At 52.7% G+C, this 18,872-nt stretch overlaps 1 protein-coding gene across 6 annotated transcripts in view; it reads right to left on the bottom strand.

Moving 5' to 3' along the window:
* Positions 1–18,872, bottom strand: part of SHANK2 (SH3 and multiple ankyrin repeat domains 2) — a 509,567-nt gene that overhangs the window by 362,488 nt on the left and 128,207 nt on the right. For all 6 annotated transcript variants that reach the window (XM_041774022.1, XM_041774021.1, XM_041774024.1 and 3 more), the window contains one exon: positions 10,718–10,795. In XM_041774022.1, coding sequence (XP_041629956.1) covers positions 10,718–10,795 — 78 coding nt within the window. The remainder of the gene's footprint in view (positions 1–10,717; positions 10,796–18,872) is intronic.

The following is an 18,872-nucleotide window of genomic DNA, read 5'->3' as shown; positions in this document are numbered from 1 at the left end:
TTGTGCGGCAAAGAAGGTGTTTGCAGATGTGAAGTTAAGGATCTAGAGATGGGGACACTGTCCAGGAACAGGTGTCTGCAGAAGAAAGAGGCAGAGGGAGATTTAAACACAGAGCAGGGGCCACACAACCAGGGAGGCTGGAGGGGCCACAGCCCAGCGCCCCCTGCAGCCCCAGAGGCTGGACGGGCAGGTCCTCTAGGAGGGGGTGCGGCCCTGCTCACACCTGGGTTTCAGAGTTGTGGCCTCCAGACCGCCAGGGGATACCTTTGTGTTGTTTTAAGCCACTGTCGGTTCTCCCCTGTGATGATCCCTGTAGAAGAGACTCGATTATGCAAAGGCTGGCTGCTTCCTACACACAGAAAGCTCAAATGCCTTACGCCTTTCCTAAGAGGGTGATACCACCCCACCCCTGGGGGAAGAGTTCCTGGGGAACAAAAACATCTCGCTGTTTTCATGCATAAAGCACAGAGACACAGGCCATTCCTGAAAAGCTTCAGTGCATCCGTGGTATTCAAGGTTCTCAGAAAGAACAGTGAGAAAGGCCAGTTGGAGCAAACCAGCAGCAAGCAGGGGTCGCGGGGGCCAGGTCTGGGGAGGGCTTACAGGTGCCACCTGTGGGAGTGCCACGATGGCAGCAGGGACCCTGTCTGTGCCCTCCCAGAGCCGGCTCACCCTGGCAGAGGGGGATGACCTGCAAATAGGGCGGGATCGCAGGAACCCAGCAGGCACAGGGGCTGAGATGGGATACAAGGTTGGACCCAAATTTCAGGTCCGCCTTCCTGGCTGATCTTAGTACAAATTCATGATGCTTAAACATCATCATTTTCTCCTGCCATCTCCATCCGTCTCCCCTCACCCCAACTCAAAGCCTGGGTTTCTGTGACCCCTTGAGGTAACGTAAGCATTAGTTTTAGGAACATGCCCTTCCTCGGGGAGAGAATGCTGTTCCCACAAAAAGCTTTGTCTCCCTGGGTCCGAAACGCAGCTCCCTCCCCTGTCATCGGGGTTCGCTAAGGGAGGAATGTCTGTGTTCCCTGCAAGTGCCCATGTTGAAAGACCCCCACCCCCACCCCATGTGTGGCATTGGGAAGTCGGGGCCTTTGGAAGGTGGGCAGGGTAGGACAAGGTCGTGAGGGTGGTCCTCACAATGGGATTCATGCCCCTGGAGGAGGAGGGGCAGAGCTTTCTGTCCCTACACCCACATGCAGAGGCAAGGCCCCAAGGGGACTCGGGGTGGGCTGTGGCATCTGCAAGCCAGGAGGAGGACCCTGGCTGGCCACCTAATGCCGGGCACCTGGGTCTTGGACCTCCAGCCTCCAGAACCATGACTGTGAATGTCAAGGTGCCCGTCTGTGGGATTCTGTGTGGGCAGCCAGCGCCCCTGCCATACCTCAAGTCTTCAGCTTGGGTTTCTAAGGAGCCCACCTCAGCTGATCCACCTTGATTTCTTTCTATTAAATATCACAGACAGGTGTCCTCTCCAGGGGCACACACATCGGGGGGCCCATTTCCTTTGTTTCCAGGTAACACCCAGCCTGGTGCCGCCCCCAGCCCTGCGCCCACTGGGCTGCTGATCCGAGCTCGGGCTTGGAGCTCAAGCTCGCCCCAGGGCCGGGGTCTTTCCGACCTTGTTGACCCCCTGGGTGGAGCGCATCGCACCCTCGAGCTGGTTTCCTGGGACACAGGCTTGCAAGGCTCTTCTCTCGCAGTTTCAAAGGAAGAACTAAATTTGTGATCTTGGACAAGCATCCCATGCTGCTGCTGGAGTGTCTGACCCTCCCCTCATCTTTTATGCGGAAACTGGCTTTTCTCTCTTGAAACTTAAGGATCACGTTTTTATTTTTATTCCAAAGTTCTGGGTTCTCATGCCCCCTGTCTTGGCCATGGGCCTCTGCTCACGTGTCACCCCGGATGCTCAGGGGCTCTTTGTGTTGGGAATCTTGCGTCCTGGTGGATGGCATGGTCTCGAATGCCCTCTCTGCTAATTTCTTCTTTTTCCTGCTTCTCCTGGAAATTCCATTATTCAGATGTTGGGCCCACATGCTGACTCCTTGAATTTTCTCACATCCCAATTCCCTTGCAATGTTTGCTGTCATGAATAACTTTCAAGAGCTCCTCGAACACTCCATGGCACCCATGCCGTCTCCTCCCTTCTTGCACTGGGGATGTTAGGTGTATTTTTTCAGTTTCTTTCTGGGCTTTAAGATTCTCAGGTCCTGTCCAGCATCTCTATTAACGCTGGTTCAGTGTCTCCCTTTCACGTTGCGGTTTCCCTGAGCTGGCCCTATTTTCCACCTGAAGCACCTGCACACAGAGTGGAGGCTCTGGGTGTGGGCTGCTCTGTCAGGAGGAGGGCAGGCATGGTGCTTTCACAGGAGGGATGGAACACAGCACACTCTGGGTAATGGTTCTGATCCCAGTAGTGACCACAAGTGCAAAGGCCCTGGGGTAGGGATGTGTTTGGTGTGCTTAGGAAAAAGCAGGAGGTCTGGGTGTCTGGAGCAGAGCGAGCAAGCCAAGAGAGGGACTCCGGAGGTGTAAGGTCAGCGAGGTCTCCATAAGTTGGGTCATATGGGCCCAGCAGGTCATGGCACATTTAACCAGTGTTCCCAACTTCCAGCCCCATCTGCATCCTCAACACAGGAGCCTGGCCTCCGTGACCTGGCTTTCTGGGGTCCTGACACGTGATCTGGTTGCCCCCCCCCCCTTCCCCTGAAGGCAGGCAGGGGGTTTCACTCATGCTGTCAGGGCAGTTGCCATGAGCCCACCTGGTTCTGGTTTCCCTAATTCTCTCAACCTCTTCCTTCTCTACTTCCCAGTCCTGAGGTCTGCTGACCACTGCTCCTTCGTGTTTACAAACCGTCTGGAGGAGGTCATGTACCTTCCTGACCCTCACCCATGTCAGCCTGGGGGTGACCGTGCCTTCCTCAGCTCACGGAGAGCAGCGCCTGCAGACAGACTGCTCTGGGTCCCACCCCGGCCTTGCCCCTCCCGCCAGGTGCCGGCAGTGTACTCGAGGGCATCCTTGGGGTTCCAGGAGTCTGACCTTCCCAGCCTTGCTCCACATCACAATCCTTTCTGCAATCTTGCTCAATTAACCAATGAATCAGGAAACTCTCCATCCTGACCCCAAGCTGCTCCCATTCACGGGGCACCCCTCCCCTGCACTCCCACTGGTGTCATTTAAAGGGTAAAGGTCGGGATCCCTGGGTGTCGCAGCGGTTTGGCGCCTGCCTTTGGCCCAAGGCGCGATCCTGGAGACCCGGGATCGAGTCCCACGTCGGGCTCCCGGTGCATGGAGCCTGCTTCTCCCTCCGCCTGTGTCTCTGCCTCTCTCTCTCTCTCTCTCTGTGACTATCATAAATAAATTAAAAAAAAATTAAAAAAAAAAAAATAAAGGGTAAAGGTCAGCCCTGTGGTGCAGGGACATAAAGAAATAGCGCTGCCCTTCCGGGCGGAGCACCCATCACTTCCAGAACAGCATAGTCCAACACGATGGGTGCTGAGCCCCTGGAGTACAAGAGACCAAACTTTAAATTTTATTTAATTGTAATTAAATTTATGGAGCCACATGCGCCCTGTGGCCACCATATTGGTCAACGCATCTCTAGAATATTTTGCTGAATCCAGAATCCTCACTAATGATACCCGCGAGGGTTCATCCATGTTGCTCACCCCCCGGAAGGGCAACATCTGATTTTTACACGGCACCATGACCGTGGTTGGTTGGATGTGTTAGTTTGCATGTTAGAGTTTCCTTCTGCCCTGTTGGTCCTGTGCATATGACTCAGTCAAACCCGAAGTCCTTGCATGGCCGGTGGCTCTCTTCAGCCTCACTTCCTGGCGTGGGTGGTGGTCTCTGCCCATCCCTGCTTCCTGGCCTGCTGGCTTTCTTGCTGCTGCTCAAATACACCAGGCACGCTCTGACTCCAGGACCTTTGCATGTGCTGGTTCTGGACCCTGGAAGGCTCCCCCCAGAGGTGTGCATGGCCCACTTCCTCCCTGCCTCTTCCCTGGTCCCGGCTCAGGGTCTGAGGCCAGGTGAGGTTCCCATCATGGGACGAGGTAGGATGGGGTGAGCAGGAAAGGGGTGTGGGAACCGTGGCAGCCGGAAAGACCCTCCCCCATTTCTGTCCACGCGTCACTGCTCTTCAAGTCATGTACCAACCCTTACGTGTTACTTGTTTATCTCTTTCCTTGTTAATCATCACCCTAGGGGTGTTTTGCTCAGTGACGTATTTCCCCAGCACCCAGAAGACATGTGGCTCTCACTGGGAACTCAGTGTGTGCTGCTTGAAATAATGAACTTGAAACTCAGTTATTCTCATCACAGACACGCACACTGTTTCAGCCCAAACGTTTCCATTTACCCAGGTCTCTGGGCCCTAATCTGGAAATACAACTTCCATATCCTTGTTTCTGTGGAACAGAGTCTGAATCCCAGATCAGACTTAAGAGAAAGTGTGTGTGAATGAACGGCTTGGCCAACTGCTCCTCCAATGCAGGGGTGACAGGCTGTGGGGCATTGGGGGCAGGGGGCAGCCAGGCCATAGATAGAGTTCACAAGGTGGGCCGGGGTGAGCAGAGTGGGGTGTGGGGACCGCAGCCGCTGGGAAACACCCACCTTCCCCAAGGGGCAGGGTCCCGCAGCCCTGGTCAGATGCCAACTCACACAAAGGCTGCCTTTCCTAATTTTTAAGGGAAGCTGGGAGTCTGAATTTTTTAATGAAATTCCAGGATATTTAAATGTTAGCAAAGCATTTAATTTTTTAAAAGCTCTGGGCAGGCCACAGTCAAACGCTCTGGGGTCAGATCCACCCTCTGGATGGCACATGGTGAATAGGAAAACAGTAGCTTTAACCCATCCATGGGGTAAGTGAGAATGGGTGGAGAAATAAAAATATGAGCTGACTGGACAGAAATAAAAGTTGTTCATTGCTTCCTGTGGCCAGGGCTGAGATGAAAGCAACAAACCCTCTGTCCCCTGTGAGGGTCTCCCTGCTGCTTCTCCCAGAATACGCATGGTGGGGGTGAGGAATGAGAGGGGAGCCTCGAGTATCCCTAGGTGGGGCCCCCTGTCTCCCTGGAGGCCTCCAGAGGCATCCCCTGGGCAGGTCTCCCAGGAACCCTCAGAACCCCAAGACTTGCTCCCCAGGCTCCCAAGGCCAGCCTGACCTTGATCCTGCACAGGGGGCCTCTGGTGACAGCAGGCTGCACCCACAGCACCATCAGACCTGCCTCATGGAGCCCTGCTCCCCCACCATCCTGTGCCCCGTAACTGCTATAATTATCCCCATTTCAAAGGTGTAGAAAGGGGCTGCACGATGGTCCTGAGGTGAGTGGCCCACATCAACTGGAGCTGAGTCTCTCCCCATCTGGAGGCTAGACGTCTAAAATCCAGGTGTGGGCAGGGCCACGCTGGCTCCAGAGGCCTGGGGGAGGGTCCTCCCTGTTCCTCCAGTGCTGGGGACCCCAGGTGTATCCGGGCTGTGGCCGGGGGCCCTCAGTGCTGCCTCCATGGTCACATGGCCCCTCCGATGTGTGTCCGTGTGATTGTGTGTTTGATGCCATCCTCTGCTAACTTTGCAATTTCCCACTGTCCACTCCTACCACTTGGAGCATAAAAGACAGCACAACAGGAAAAATAAATAATAAATAAAACAAAATAAAAGCACAATGGGAGAGACACTGGGACCATGCTCACGATGCTAGCACATGGTGTGAGGTCACAGAGCAACAAAACTGACCTTACTCTAAAACCCACGTGGATTTCAATGACCCGAGGCTCCAGCACATAGTTTGGGTTTGGAGGGAATAAGGAACAGAGGTGCCCACCGAGTGCATTTACTCAGTTTCCCGGAAAATGTGCAAAACTAGACCAGCCCAGAGTGGCTGCCTCACTGGCTGCACGATCAGCACCGAGAGCACATGGTCTTCTGAAAAGTGCTCACCACACCATCGTGAATTGTGCACAACTGAAAGGAGGTGTCCACCCTTCTGTCTACACTGCTGAGTGAGCGAGCTCGGCAGGAGCTCCATACAAAGTCCACGGGAGCGGGGTCTGAAGGGCAACAGCGGAGATACAAGGTCACTTTCCTGAGCTGAGTGCTCCCCCAGGGGATGTGCAAGGACACAGGCTGGGAGCCGTTGGGTGACTCATGGAGCAAAGAGCTTGAAGACACAAAGAGCCGTCACAAGACGGGACTTACGGGCATCCACCTGCAGGGTGGCCACAACCCAGCAGTTTAAAACTCATTCCTCCTTTTCTGCTTTGGCCTTCATCCTGCTGGAATGTCCAGCATGGTGACTAGGGAGGGGGAGTGGGGTCCAGAGGCCATGGGAGGAGCCCCAGAAGGGAGGCTCTAAGGTGAGCAGGGCAAAGAGCTGCACCCCCTGAAAAGGAGCCCACCCACCACCACGCCCCAGCCTCACCAGGGGACTCCTGACCCCCGCTTCTGTCTCTGCCACCCACCCTGCCTTAGCGGGATACCAGACCTTCAGAAGGCCTCACCCTCCAGACCCTCCTCTCCTTATCCCCTCCATTCTCTCTACATTTGGCTGGATGTAGCCTAGGGACAAGGCACCCATGACACACGTAGGGAGAAAGGCCACCTCCCCAAATACCCATGCCGGGTTGGGGAAGCCCTGCCCGCAGAGCCCCACGGGAGCCCCTTTCAGGAGGGAGCTGCCATCAGTTCTTCCCTGTGTCAGCCTGAGGTCTGCAGGGAACAGACCAAAAGGAGATGTGTGTGCATATGCATTTGTATGTATGCACACAATTAAGAGATTATTTTAAGGGACTAGCTTGTGCGATTATGAGGACTGGCCAGTCACAATTTGTAGGACAGGCCAGCAAAGTGGAAACTCAGGCAGGTTTTCTATGTTACAGACTTGAGGTAGAATTTTGTCTTCTCTGAGAAACCGTTTCTTTTTTTTTTTTTTTCTTTAAAGGCTTCCCACTGATTAGATGTGGCCCACTCACATTACAGAGGATCAATCTCCTTTACTCTATCAACTGGCTGTAGATGTTAACACATCTGCACAACACCGTCCCAGCAACACCCACACTAGGGTTTGATTAGATAGCTGGGTGCGAGCGCCCAGCCAAGGTCAACAGCAAAGTAGCCACACAGCTGTTCTACTCTCCCTGGCTGCCTGCACTCCTTCACATCGACCTTCCATGTCTTCAGATTTCTTTCCATTTTGTTTTCAGAATCAAGATACACGGGGCACCTGGTGGCTCAGTGGTTGAGCATCTGCCTTTGGCTCAGGGTGTGATCCCAGGGTTCCAGGATCGAGTCCCACATCGGGCTCCCCTCAGGGAGAAGCAGGGTCTCTCCCTCTGCCTATGTCTCTGCCTCTCTCTATCTCTCATGAATAAATAAAATCCTTAAGAAAAAAAAAGAATCAAGATCCATTTGATTTTTTTCTTTGTTCCCTGGGGCTGAGCAATCCAAAGCGCAAAGGATACCTGGTGTTGTTCACTCTATGCCAGGATGCAAGATACGCTACATGCCAAAGGGAAGTGTCTCCTTCACTCCAGAGCTCAGAGGGGCTGGAAGTCAGGAGGCTGAAGATCACAGACTTGGCCACTAACTCATTTTGCATTCCCATACAACGATTTCTCCATAATTCCACTTTGACTATAAATTAGAAATAAAAATGCTGACCTCGTAGGGTTTTTGAACATCAAATGAGAACATTCAGAAGAGCGTTTGTGGGCTTAAAAATTCTGTGCAACAGAGAAGATTCATCATCGCCACCATCATCAGTATTATGATCATCACCACCATCACCATCACCACTGCCATCATCACCATCACTATTATTATCACCATCATCACCATTATCATCATCACCATCATCATCTTCATCACTATCACCATCATCACTTTATAGGTTGAATTTTGTTCCCCCAAAATTCAAATGGTGAAATATTAACCGCTTATATGTTGGTATTTGGAGATAGGGCTTTTAGGGAATAATTAAGGTTAAATGTGGTTATAAGAGTGGGGCCCCAACAGATGGAACTGTTGTTTCTACAAGGAGAGGATGAGACAGCAGAAACCGCCCCCTCTCTCCATGTATGCACAGAGGAAAGGCCAGTGAGTAGTTTGCCATCTTCAGCCAGGAAGAGAGGCCTCACCAGAAACTACATCTGTTGGTACCCTGACCTTAGACTTCTAGCCTCCAAAGCTTTGAGAAATCAATGTCTGTTGTTTACATGGCTCAGCCCATGGTGTTCTGCTGTGGCTGTGCGAGCTGACCGAGGCAATCCCCACCATCAGCATCACTGTCACATGTAAGTGCTTCTCCTCCTCCTCTTCCTTCCTCTCCTTAAAGAATCATCTCTCTTGGGATTCTCAAACCCACGCAGGCACCAGGATCTGAAGAGGGCTTCTCAGAACCCAGAGCGCCAAGCCCTGCCCTTGAGCTCCTGACAGTGGGTTAGGATGGGTGAGGGCTGTGTATCTGCATTTTCTCTCAAGCCTTCAAGTGTTGCTGTTGCTGCTGGTTCAGCATTTGGATGAAATCATTAAGCAAATGTTTGGCCAGATGAACTCATGAAACGGTCCAAGATTTCTTAGAACAGCAGCAGAGGATCATGAGCGTTTTGCATGGAGCACATCTGATCCTCTTAAACAACACAGCAAGCCACCACCCCCCCACCCGCCCCACTCAACAGAAAGGGACTCCTCTTCCATAACTGGGAGGCGGGCGCTGTGAATGAGAAAGAGAGCCGGGCACTTTGCAGGCGGGGATCCGCCGGCTGACTCACATCTCCATTTCACCACAGCATGAGGAGGCGGGAGACACGAGGGAGGGAAACCAGCTCTGAAAAGCAGTGGAGCCCATCAGGGCATGCGGGGCAGGCACCCTAGCCTCTGATTCCGCCGGTTACATGAGCAACATTCACAGGGTGCACAGTCCTGTCATTCAACTGCATTCTGCATAGCTGTCTTCCAGAACCATGTGGGCACTTGATTGATCATCAAAATAGAGACAGATGGCCTTGCATTTGAGCTGGTACGGCACCTCTGCCAGGAGTGTGTATGAAGCATCCTGCCAGGACTCCCGTAGAAGGAGCGCCCCATGCCAGGGGAGTGCTGCCTGTGGGGATGGGTTAGCAGTGGGGACAGGCAGAGAGGCCACCTCCATGCCTTCTGTCCTGGATGCTGTGCACGGCTACTTCCCTGGGACACCAGTTACAAGGTGCTGCCCCGAAGAGTCAGACATTGTTCTTTTATATCCAGAGGCTTACCGTGAATCGAAGGGCATCTGCTGTCATTTTCAAGCAATTTAAACAATGCTTTGACTTAAAAAAAAATAAAAGGAACAAAGAAATGTATTATTTAATGACAAAAAAAAATCTTTAAACCAAGACCAACACCGAGCCACAGCAGAGCCCAAAGGGGCAGAAGTGGCCACCAAGGAATGGAAGGTGCCAGAGCTCCCCCTAATCATCACTGGCAAGAGGACGTCTCCCCAGATATTAACTACAGTCTTTACAGACCCATTAGCAAACCAGAAAGTCACATCCATGTCCATTTTGCTCTAAACGCCTGAAAGCCACGAGATGTGAAACCACAATCCAGGCCCACCACTATGAACGAAATAAGTGAACTTTTAATGGTGGTTATTAGACATACAGCTCAGTGTTTAGATTAAACTGGCTCATTTTCAAGACATCAAACCTGTACTTATTAGTAATGCCTAAGAGGAATATTAGTAAAACCATCCGTGCGCAGCAGTTCTAAATTAAAGGCCTCTCTTGGCTCAGTAAGATGTAAAAATTACTTCCAAATATAAATGACAGTCGCTTAGATTTTCAATCAACTGGAGATACCTGACAGTGTTTAGGGTCAAAAAGCATTGCCACAACTTAAAGCATTAGCCAAAAAAAGAATTTGTTTCCACCCGAAACGACATGGTCAGCTGCATTGAAATCAAATGAGCCCCATCTCCACACAACAGGATTCACATGGAGCCTCGACCGGCATGTGCCACCCCTGTTGACCCTTGACACCAGTCTGCTGAGAGAAGCCAGACAAGAGAAGGTCACTATTGTGTGGTTCCTCTTCTATGAAATGTCTGGAACAAGCAAAGCCACGGACATAAAATAGATTAGTGGTTCCAGGGGGCCTGGGAGTGGGGAGAGATAGTAGGGAGGGACTGCGGATGAGTGTGGGGGCACGGGGTTTTGTTTGGGGGTGATGAAATGCACACAGTACTGATGCTTGCCCAACACCGGGAATGTTCTATGGCCACTGAAATGCACCCTTGGAAGTGGTCAAAACGGTCCACATTGTGTGATACATACTCTACCACAGTTTAAACATAATTAGGCCAGCAGCTTTGCCCTCCACGTGGAGCACCACAGCCGACGCCAGGCCAGGTTACTGCCCTCCACTCGGGGACAGCAAGCCCCAGAGGGATGCCAGATGATGACAGGCCGCCTCCCCAAGACAGAGACGGAAAGGACTTTCTGGAGCTGCCTCCTGCAACACCCTGTAAGGATGAATCACGGCAGGGTTCGTGTTGTTCGGGCCCCAGAAAGAAGGTCAGCAAACAGCAAAAGAAAATGACCACAGCCCCAGCACGAAGGGATGGATGGGGCCACGAGTGTGCAACGTCCCCCACCTCGTGTGGAACACATGGGTCTGTGCGGAAACCCACGTGGCCTCCCGCAAGCGTGCACTCTGAGGGCTCTTCTTACCTGGAATGGAGTCTGGCTGTGGTAGTTCTTCTGCTCCTTATTTCCGCCTCGGAAAAGCAGCACCCTGGCACAGCTGTCCTGCAGGTGGACAAAGAGAAGCCTGTTTGTGGCTCGGTGGCACACACGTGCTCCAAAGGACCTGCTCAGAGGCTAAGCTCACGGGAAATTGGGGATGTGCACATGTGAGGTTCCCAGGGTGCCACTCTGGGCATCAGGGTAGCGAGAGTGACGAGGAACAGCCTGCCCCCTATCAGGTGAGGCTTAACTTCTGCAAACACCTTGGATGACTTGTCAGAATCATTATAAATATTTAGTATGTGCACCTAGGGGCCAGACAACTGTACTTTTTAAGAATGCGTTCTGCAAGGCGTCTCAGATGTGTGCATAACATACATAATAGGGAAAATACCGTAACGCAAACCTAAAAAGAAAGAGAAAACGTGAAGACTCCTTAAATGTTCTAAAATAAGAGACGGAGGCGCCTGGACGGTTTAGTCAGTAAAGCATCTGCCTTCGGCTCAGGTCATGATCCCAGGGTCCTGGGATCAAGACCTGCGTTGGGCTTCCCGCTCAGTGGGGAGTCTGCTTCTCTCTCTCTCTCTCTCTCTCTCTCTCAAATAAATAAATAAATAAATAAATAAATAAATAAATGTCTTTAAAAAATAAATAAAATGAGGGACAGTGAGAATGTATTCTAGAATATTCTTTGCCTAGAAAGCTGTAGGAAAAAACAAGGTAGACCCACAGAACCTATGGAGAAATACACCCAAGAACTTCCAAGTAGAAAATGCAAGTCCCAGAACTATAATAAAGCTTAATTTCATTTATGTTTTAAAAGCCTCTACATTGTAGAAAAGAAAAGAGCATGTCTGGGAGTGAGCGTACCAGTGACCCGAATATGCTTTCCTGCAAAGGGGAAAGCGTTAGGGACTCAATGTGAGGAGAGCATTGGTCATTATTTCTTATACTTCTGGGGTTTTTTATGTTTTTTTTTAATTTTTTTTTTATTTATGATAGTCACAGAGAGAGAGAGAGGCAGAGACACAGGCGGAGGGAGAAGCAGGCTCCATGCACCGGGAGCCTGATATGGGATTCGATCCCGGGTCTCCAGGATCGTGCCCTGGGCCAAAGGCAGGCGCCAAACCGCTGTGCCACCCAGGGATCCCCATGGGGTTTTTTATGTTTTTTAAAGACAGTATTCATTTTTTCTGTATTTTTACAGTGAAATTCAGACTGCCTCTGTCCATGTAGTGAGCACCTGCTATTTGCACACCAGTGTCCGTGCACCCTGCAGCAGGGGGCCCACCGGTGGCATGGAGGGTGGTGGCTACAGGTGCAGTGTATGTCGGCATCTCCAGCTCTCCCCGCGGATCCCGGAGCAGACCCAGCAGGTGTGACCACCCCAGATGCAGCTATACCTGACCACTCGCAGTGCCCCTGCCCCAGACTGGAAGGGGACCGTGACCCAGAGAAGGCTGGGCACAACCTGTGGGGTCACGGGTCCTCGAGAACAGGAGAGTAGAGATGAAGCTGGCACCCACAGGCAGAATGGGGCCCTCTGCCTAGGGCTGGAGGAGCTCCACGGGGCTCTGTGTGGGGTGACTGAGGGTCCTAGTACTGAGTGCTGATGCCTGCAGGACCAGGGGTGGGTGAAAATCCACAGAATCCTCTATTTCAAATGGAAATCCCACATCCTAGGGAATGTATGGTGTATGAACTCTGCCTCCGTCAAGGTCCTGAATTAGAACAGTGGGACATGAGAACAAGGGACAGAGACAGAGAGACTGAGATGGAGAAAGAGTCATAGAGATAGACACACAGAGACATGTAGAGAGAGACAGAGATGGAAGACACAGACACAGAGACAGAGATAGAGAAACAGAGGCAGAGAAAGAGACAGAGAAACAGAGTTAGAGAGAGACAGAGGGACAGAGATAGAAAAAGAGAAATAGAGGCGGAGAGACAGAGACACAGAGACTGAGAGACAGAGATGGAGAGGCACAGAAACAGAAACAGAGAGAAGAAGACAGAGACCGAGGCAGAGAGACAGATATAGACACAGAGACAGAGAGAGACAGACACAGAGACACAGAGAGACAGGGCCCCGCAGGGGGAAGGATCTCGTTCCAGGGCTCTGACACCAAGCCAAGAGCATGGCTGGGTCTGGAGGAGCATCCTGAGCTCTCGGGAACCAGCTGGGGCTCTGCCCACTCCATGACCTAGCCATGGGCCCCGGAGCCTCCACTGTGGACGCCAGGAGGAGGCCACCTGTGAACGGAGCAGACACGAGGGCATAGGGACCCTGTTCCATGCTGCAGGCCGAGGGAGCAGTGGAGTACGCAGGCCACTCCTTTAACAGGGAGGGCGCACCTGAGGTCTGCAGGGAAGGGCTTCCCGGCTTCTTGGCCCCAGGCTGCTGGGGTCCTGGGGGCACCTTGGGGCTGACATCAGCGGCTCTGTGTTGAGCGCCTGTGTGCAGCGTGCACACTCTGCCACACTATTTGCATTTTATCCCCCGGCAGGTGCTCGTGTAATGCTTTGAAGAACTGAAAAAGCTTAAGAAAACTGGTAAAGATGGATCTGTGTTCAGGAAACAAAATCTTTCATAGGTGGGATGAGATTTCATCCAGGGTTAAAAAAAAAAAAAAGAGACCCGGCATTAGCTCAGGTGGTGACAAGCTCGGGACACCCTGCCTGAGGTCACAAGCCCAGGACAGACACAGGTCATAGCCCTGCCGGGCTCCTGCCATTTCATTCCAGAACCTCAAACTGCATGCTGGAGGCCAAATCCTGGCCAGCTGGCTTTGTACATGAAGTTTTATCCCCGGCTCCCGGGCTGCTCCTGCCAGGGATGCCAGCACTACCCGGCACCCACCTCTCCCCGAGTTCCCCTAGTTGGGTCCTCCTGCTTACAACCCAAAGGAAATCAGTTAAATCACCTCTACAAGAGCACCATCATGCCAGAGTGAGCAAAATGTCTGTGCTGAGAGAGAGGAGAGGGTATTTGAAGAGACTAAAGCTGAGAAAGGAGCTGGGACAGGAGAACAGGAGGCTACCACATTGGGGGGTGGGGGATCAGGTGACCCAGGGGTCTCATCTGAACCATGTCTGCACAGGGCCCCTGTGTGCCCTGGCCCAGCTCAAGGGGGCGAGTGAGCAGGCCCAGTGGCTGACAGTTCCGAGCCGGAGTGACCAGGCCTCCAGAGCCCGGCAGGACCCCCGAGTCTGCAATCCCTCACAAATGCCCCAGGGTGCCCAACAAGGATGCTCGCTGAGAAGTCCCATCATAAACACTGAGAATAAATCCTCACCAGGCACTGCCTTTCACGCCCTCCCACATGGGGCCCAGCCAGGGACCCCTCCAACCAAGGAAGACTGTGAGTCAGTATTAATCAACCTGACACACAGCCCATCACTCTCATATTTACCAGACTTCCGTGTGAGCTCACATCCCAGAGATACCTCAAAATTAAAGGGCAAATGGTTTGCTTGGCTTTGTAAGAATTACAGTGTGTGTGCGTGCACACACGTGCACACACACACATGCCTGTGGGCATATGTATGTACATGTGTGTGCAGAAGTGTGTGTTGGGACGTGTGTGCACAACCCTACGTGGACGTGTGGGAGGTGTGCATGGGTGCACAGGTGGGCAGGCTTTGAGTATGCACAGAGGGTGGGCATTGTGTGCATGCACATGTGTGTCGGCCTATGTGCATGTACACATCTACATGGGCTTGTGTGCAGGTGTGTGTGGGTGCAGATGTTTGTGCTGGCATGTGTGTGCATGCACGTCTGGGCGCGCATGTGTGTAAACACATCTACACAGGCATGTATGCAGGAGTGTATGGGTGCATGTTTCTGCTGGATGTGTGTGCATGCATGTCTATGCAGGCGTGTGTGGGCGCACATGTATGCAGGCATGTGTACTGTGTGCACACGTGTGGCTTGAGTGCATGCCTGTGCACTCTGTCATCCAGCATCCTTGCGAGGGGCCGACAGGAGGCTCGTTTCACAGATGAGGCAGCAGAGGCCCAGAAAGCTTAAATGAAAAGCCGCGGCTTCAGAAAGGGAGCAAAAGAGCAAGCTGTGACCCAGTGGAGTGGCTGTGGGGGCGCTGGCTATCTCCCTCCCCCCCCCCGCTCAGCGGCTGAGGTACCCTCTGAGGAACGTCTTATGGGATCCGCCGAGGTGCATCTCCATCCCTTTACACAAGTCAATCGTGTGTAGACGGAGAAGCAGTCTACATTTTTTTTTCTTTGAGAGCCAAAGGATTGGGAAGAATATTGTTTCCACTGCCAATTATCTTCTTGGCAAGGCTTTCCAGACACTGAACAAAACCACCCCAGCCTCCTCCCCTCCGCGAGGATCTCCAGGCTTGCCTGTCCCCAGCCAGGCGGGCCACCCCTCTGGGCCACCACCTCCTGCAGGAGCCCAGACGCCACCATGTTCATTTTGTGAAAACAACATGAAGAAGAAACAGACCCAGAAAGCACATTCACTCATGCACGCAACCAGTAGACACTGCCAGCCAGGCCAGGTACGGCTCTGGCCCCCAGCAGACACTGCACCAAGCAAACGGAGTGTGTGACGGAGACACACAATGTGACGGAGACAGTGAGGGCAGGTGGTCAGGGAGGCCCCCCCTCGCAGAAGTGGGTCCCTAAGCTAGCCGAGACAAGGGAAGAGCCAGGTAACAATCAGGGAAGTGTTCCCAGCAGAGGGAGCAGCAAGTGCAAAGGCCCTACTCTGGGCTGCAGGCAGCTGGAGTGAGGCGGCAGGAGATGAGTGCCCAGGAGCAGGGGCCTTCGGGGTGGTGTCAGGGGGCACTCCCGTTCCCGGGACACCAGCTCGTCTGTGTGGGGCCACGTCACCCTGGTGTCTGCAGAAAGTGAATCAGAGAGACGCAAGCCCGGAGGGACGGCCAGTCGGGGGCAGGGGTGGCCGTCTGGGGGAGGATGCCAGCGGCCTGGGTGAGGGTGGGAGGGGCCGCAGGGAGCTGAGGGTGCCTGGGATGTTAGGGGCTGCGGAGCAGGAGGGCAGCCTGGACCGCAGGAAGCCGCGGAGGGAAGGGGCTATTTACACAGTGGGGAGGAGCCACCTACGCAGTTTCCACAAGGCATGTGGACCGTGCCTGTGCCCTTGGGAGCCCCGTCCCCAACCCAGGCAAGGGTCACAGGAATGCATCCCCATAACTTCAGGGCGAAGAAATACACGGGGTTTGGAAGCCCAGCTTTGCCGCTTACTGGCCGAGCTGCTGCGGGCCGAGCCTCCATCTCCTGTCCCGGATGAGAGGATGTCAACCAACAGCAGCCACTGAGGGCTCACTGGGGGATATAAAGGGAAAGATGATGTGGACGCCGTCCTGCAGCAACATGCACCCCACCCCTGGGGTCCCCGAGGGTGACCACCCCCGCAATGGCCCTGAGGAGGCAGCCACCAGGCTGACAGGTGCTCCACTGCCACCAGAAGGGTCAAAGAGATGCGGCCCGTCTCTCCTCACTTGGCTCTTGCTGGAAGCAGAGGCAGGGTTTACCTCTCATGCTCCACACAAATTGGTCTGGCCCAGTCACCTTCGATATTTAAGACTCCCTCCCTTACTTCATTATCCAAGCCAGGAAAACAAACACCCTCCCTCTGGGTCTCCAGAAAAGCCAGCAAGAGGCTGAGGGACTTGGCAGATTAGACACAATTTGCTGCTTACAATCAAAGCCCTAATTAGCTGATTTCATAAGAGAAGAGAATATTCTGATCAGTGTGTTTTATTAGAAGTGTGCAGATGAGGCCTGCCTAAAATTGATAAAACACACACATCAAATCCATAAACCTGGACGCTTATAGATTTAATAAGGAGAGGCTTGGCAAGAGAATTAGCAGCAGCAGCAGGACGGTCAGCACCAACACAACCATCACCATCACCATTGTCATCATCATCACCATCACCATCATCACCATCACCACCATCATCACCACCATCACCATTATCATCACCACCATCAACACCACCATCACCATCACGACCACCATCAACACCATCATGACCACCATCATCATCATCACCATCACCACTGCCTCTGCTTCCTGCCTCTGCTTCCATCATCACCATTACCACCATTATCACCATCACCACCAACACCATCACCATCACCATTATCGTCACCACCATCAACACCATCACCATCACCACCATCGTCACCATCATCACCACCACCATCATCATCACCACCACCACCATCACCACCATCATCACCTATCACCATCACCACCATTACAGCTACCATTTACCAAGCATCCACTATGTGGCAGACATACCATATGTTTGTTTTCTATTTTAAGCCTCTTAGCAACCCTGACAGTTAGGTAGAATTATTCCTACATTACATTATGAGAATTCATTGCCCAAGAGAGACAGGAGTTTGCCCCAGACAACAAGGTCATGGTCTAGGCCACGCAGAGCCCAGACTGCCATGTCTCCTTGCACTGCAACTCCACTTCACTGTGGCTGCTTCTTAATTCCTCTCCCTGAACCGTATTCTAATGTTACCACACTGTGCCTCACCCCTGGAACAGTCTATTTCTCAACATTATTTCCCCAACTGCTCTGTATGTGTGCCCTCTGACACCCCTTTCTGCTTAAGGTTGCAAAGTGATTCCCCTTTGTACTGAGCCTGGCCTGATGCCACCATGTGAAGGACACACATGTAGAAAGGAGGAGCTCAAGACATTGGTGACACGGGAGGGCAGGGCTCTGGCCAGGTTCAGCATGTGGTGCGCATCGGATGATGGCTAGGAGCCTCCACTGCTCCTGGCAGCTCACATTACAGATTCCTGGCAGACACGCAGATGGAGCCGTGCCTCTCTGAATCACACTGAGATCCAGTTTGGACCACTTCCTGCTGCATTTGTGAGACACTCTAATGGTTAGCGGAGGGACTAAAGGAGATTAAAGACCATGCTAACATCCCAGAAGGGTGTGAGGGATTCTTGAGGCTTGAGCCCAGAGCACTCACTGACTTCCCAACTGGACTCAATGTCCGGGGGCTGTGGAGCCACCGGGCCCCAAGCCTGTGACCCTCCACAATAGCCTCTGGGAGGTAACACAAGACAAGGGGTTTAATGCACCTCAGCATCTCTACCCATGCTGCAGAGGAGGGCCACACAGCCCAGAGCAGCAGCAGGCTGACCCCAGGACCCTGGAGAGGAGACAGCTCTCACGACCCAGGCTCCCTGGCGCATTGGGAGGAAGTTCAGCCCTGGAGCAGGAAGTCCATCCACACAGGTGTCTGGGGAGGGTGCAGACGCCGTCTTCCCCACCCAGGCTTAGCAAACGATGGCCCACAGCCCAACTCAGCTTACTGCCTGTTTTACAAATAAAGTTTGATTGGCACACAGCCACATTGTCACCTCTGCATTGTCTGTGGCTGAGCTCACACTGCAATGGCAGAGTAGAGGACCGAGACAAAGTCCCTGTGGCCCACAAAGCCAAAAATATTTACTCAGCAGCCCTTTACAGGAAATGTTACCTCCTAAAAGAAAATACCTAAGAGAAAAACACTCCTAAGCTACATGGGGGAGAGTCTCCCTGAAGCCATCGGCCGAGGGGCAGGGACACCCGTGGGACCTGTAGAGCAATGCCAGTCACCCGGCCCATCAAGTCAGAACACAGATCACCACAATGTTTGAACCTTACCTAATAAAATACCACCAACGCTTTCAAAGACCATCTTGTCCACAATTATTTCAAGTGACAGAAAAAAAAATTTCCTGTTTTTCTTTTTTCATTCATGATAAATTATGCTTGAAATCTACTGGGGAATATTAAGGAACATTTTTTCCCTCTAAGGCAGCAATTAAGACGCACATGTCGGCACAGATGTTTTACCAGCCAAAGCCAAGCCTCACAATGTGTGTTTTCCTAACGTGGCCCAGCTAGGAATCTCCATGCTCACAAAGCCATCCCGACATCCCAACGCTGTGTAGCCCCTACTACCCCAGCTGCACGCAAATCCCACCGATATGTTTCCATGAAGGAGGAAGCCGGCAGCTCTGCAAAGTGCTCCTTGAAGCCCAGCTGAAACGCTACCCCAACTCCCTCTTGCTGAGCTGCTCTGCGTGCCAGACACAGGAGAGACCCAAAAAGGTGGCAATTTATGCCTC

The sequence above is a fragment of the Vulpes lagopus genome, chromosome 11 (genome assembly GCF_018345385.1).
Source record: "Vulpes lagopus strain Blue_001 chromosome 11, ASM1834538v1, whole genome shotgun sequence".
Classification (NCBI taxonomy): Eukaryota; Metazoa; Chordata; class Mammalia; order Carnivora; family Canidae; genus Vulpes; species Vulpes lagopus.
This window is presented reverse-complemented; position numbering and strand designations above follow the sequence as displayed.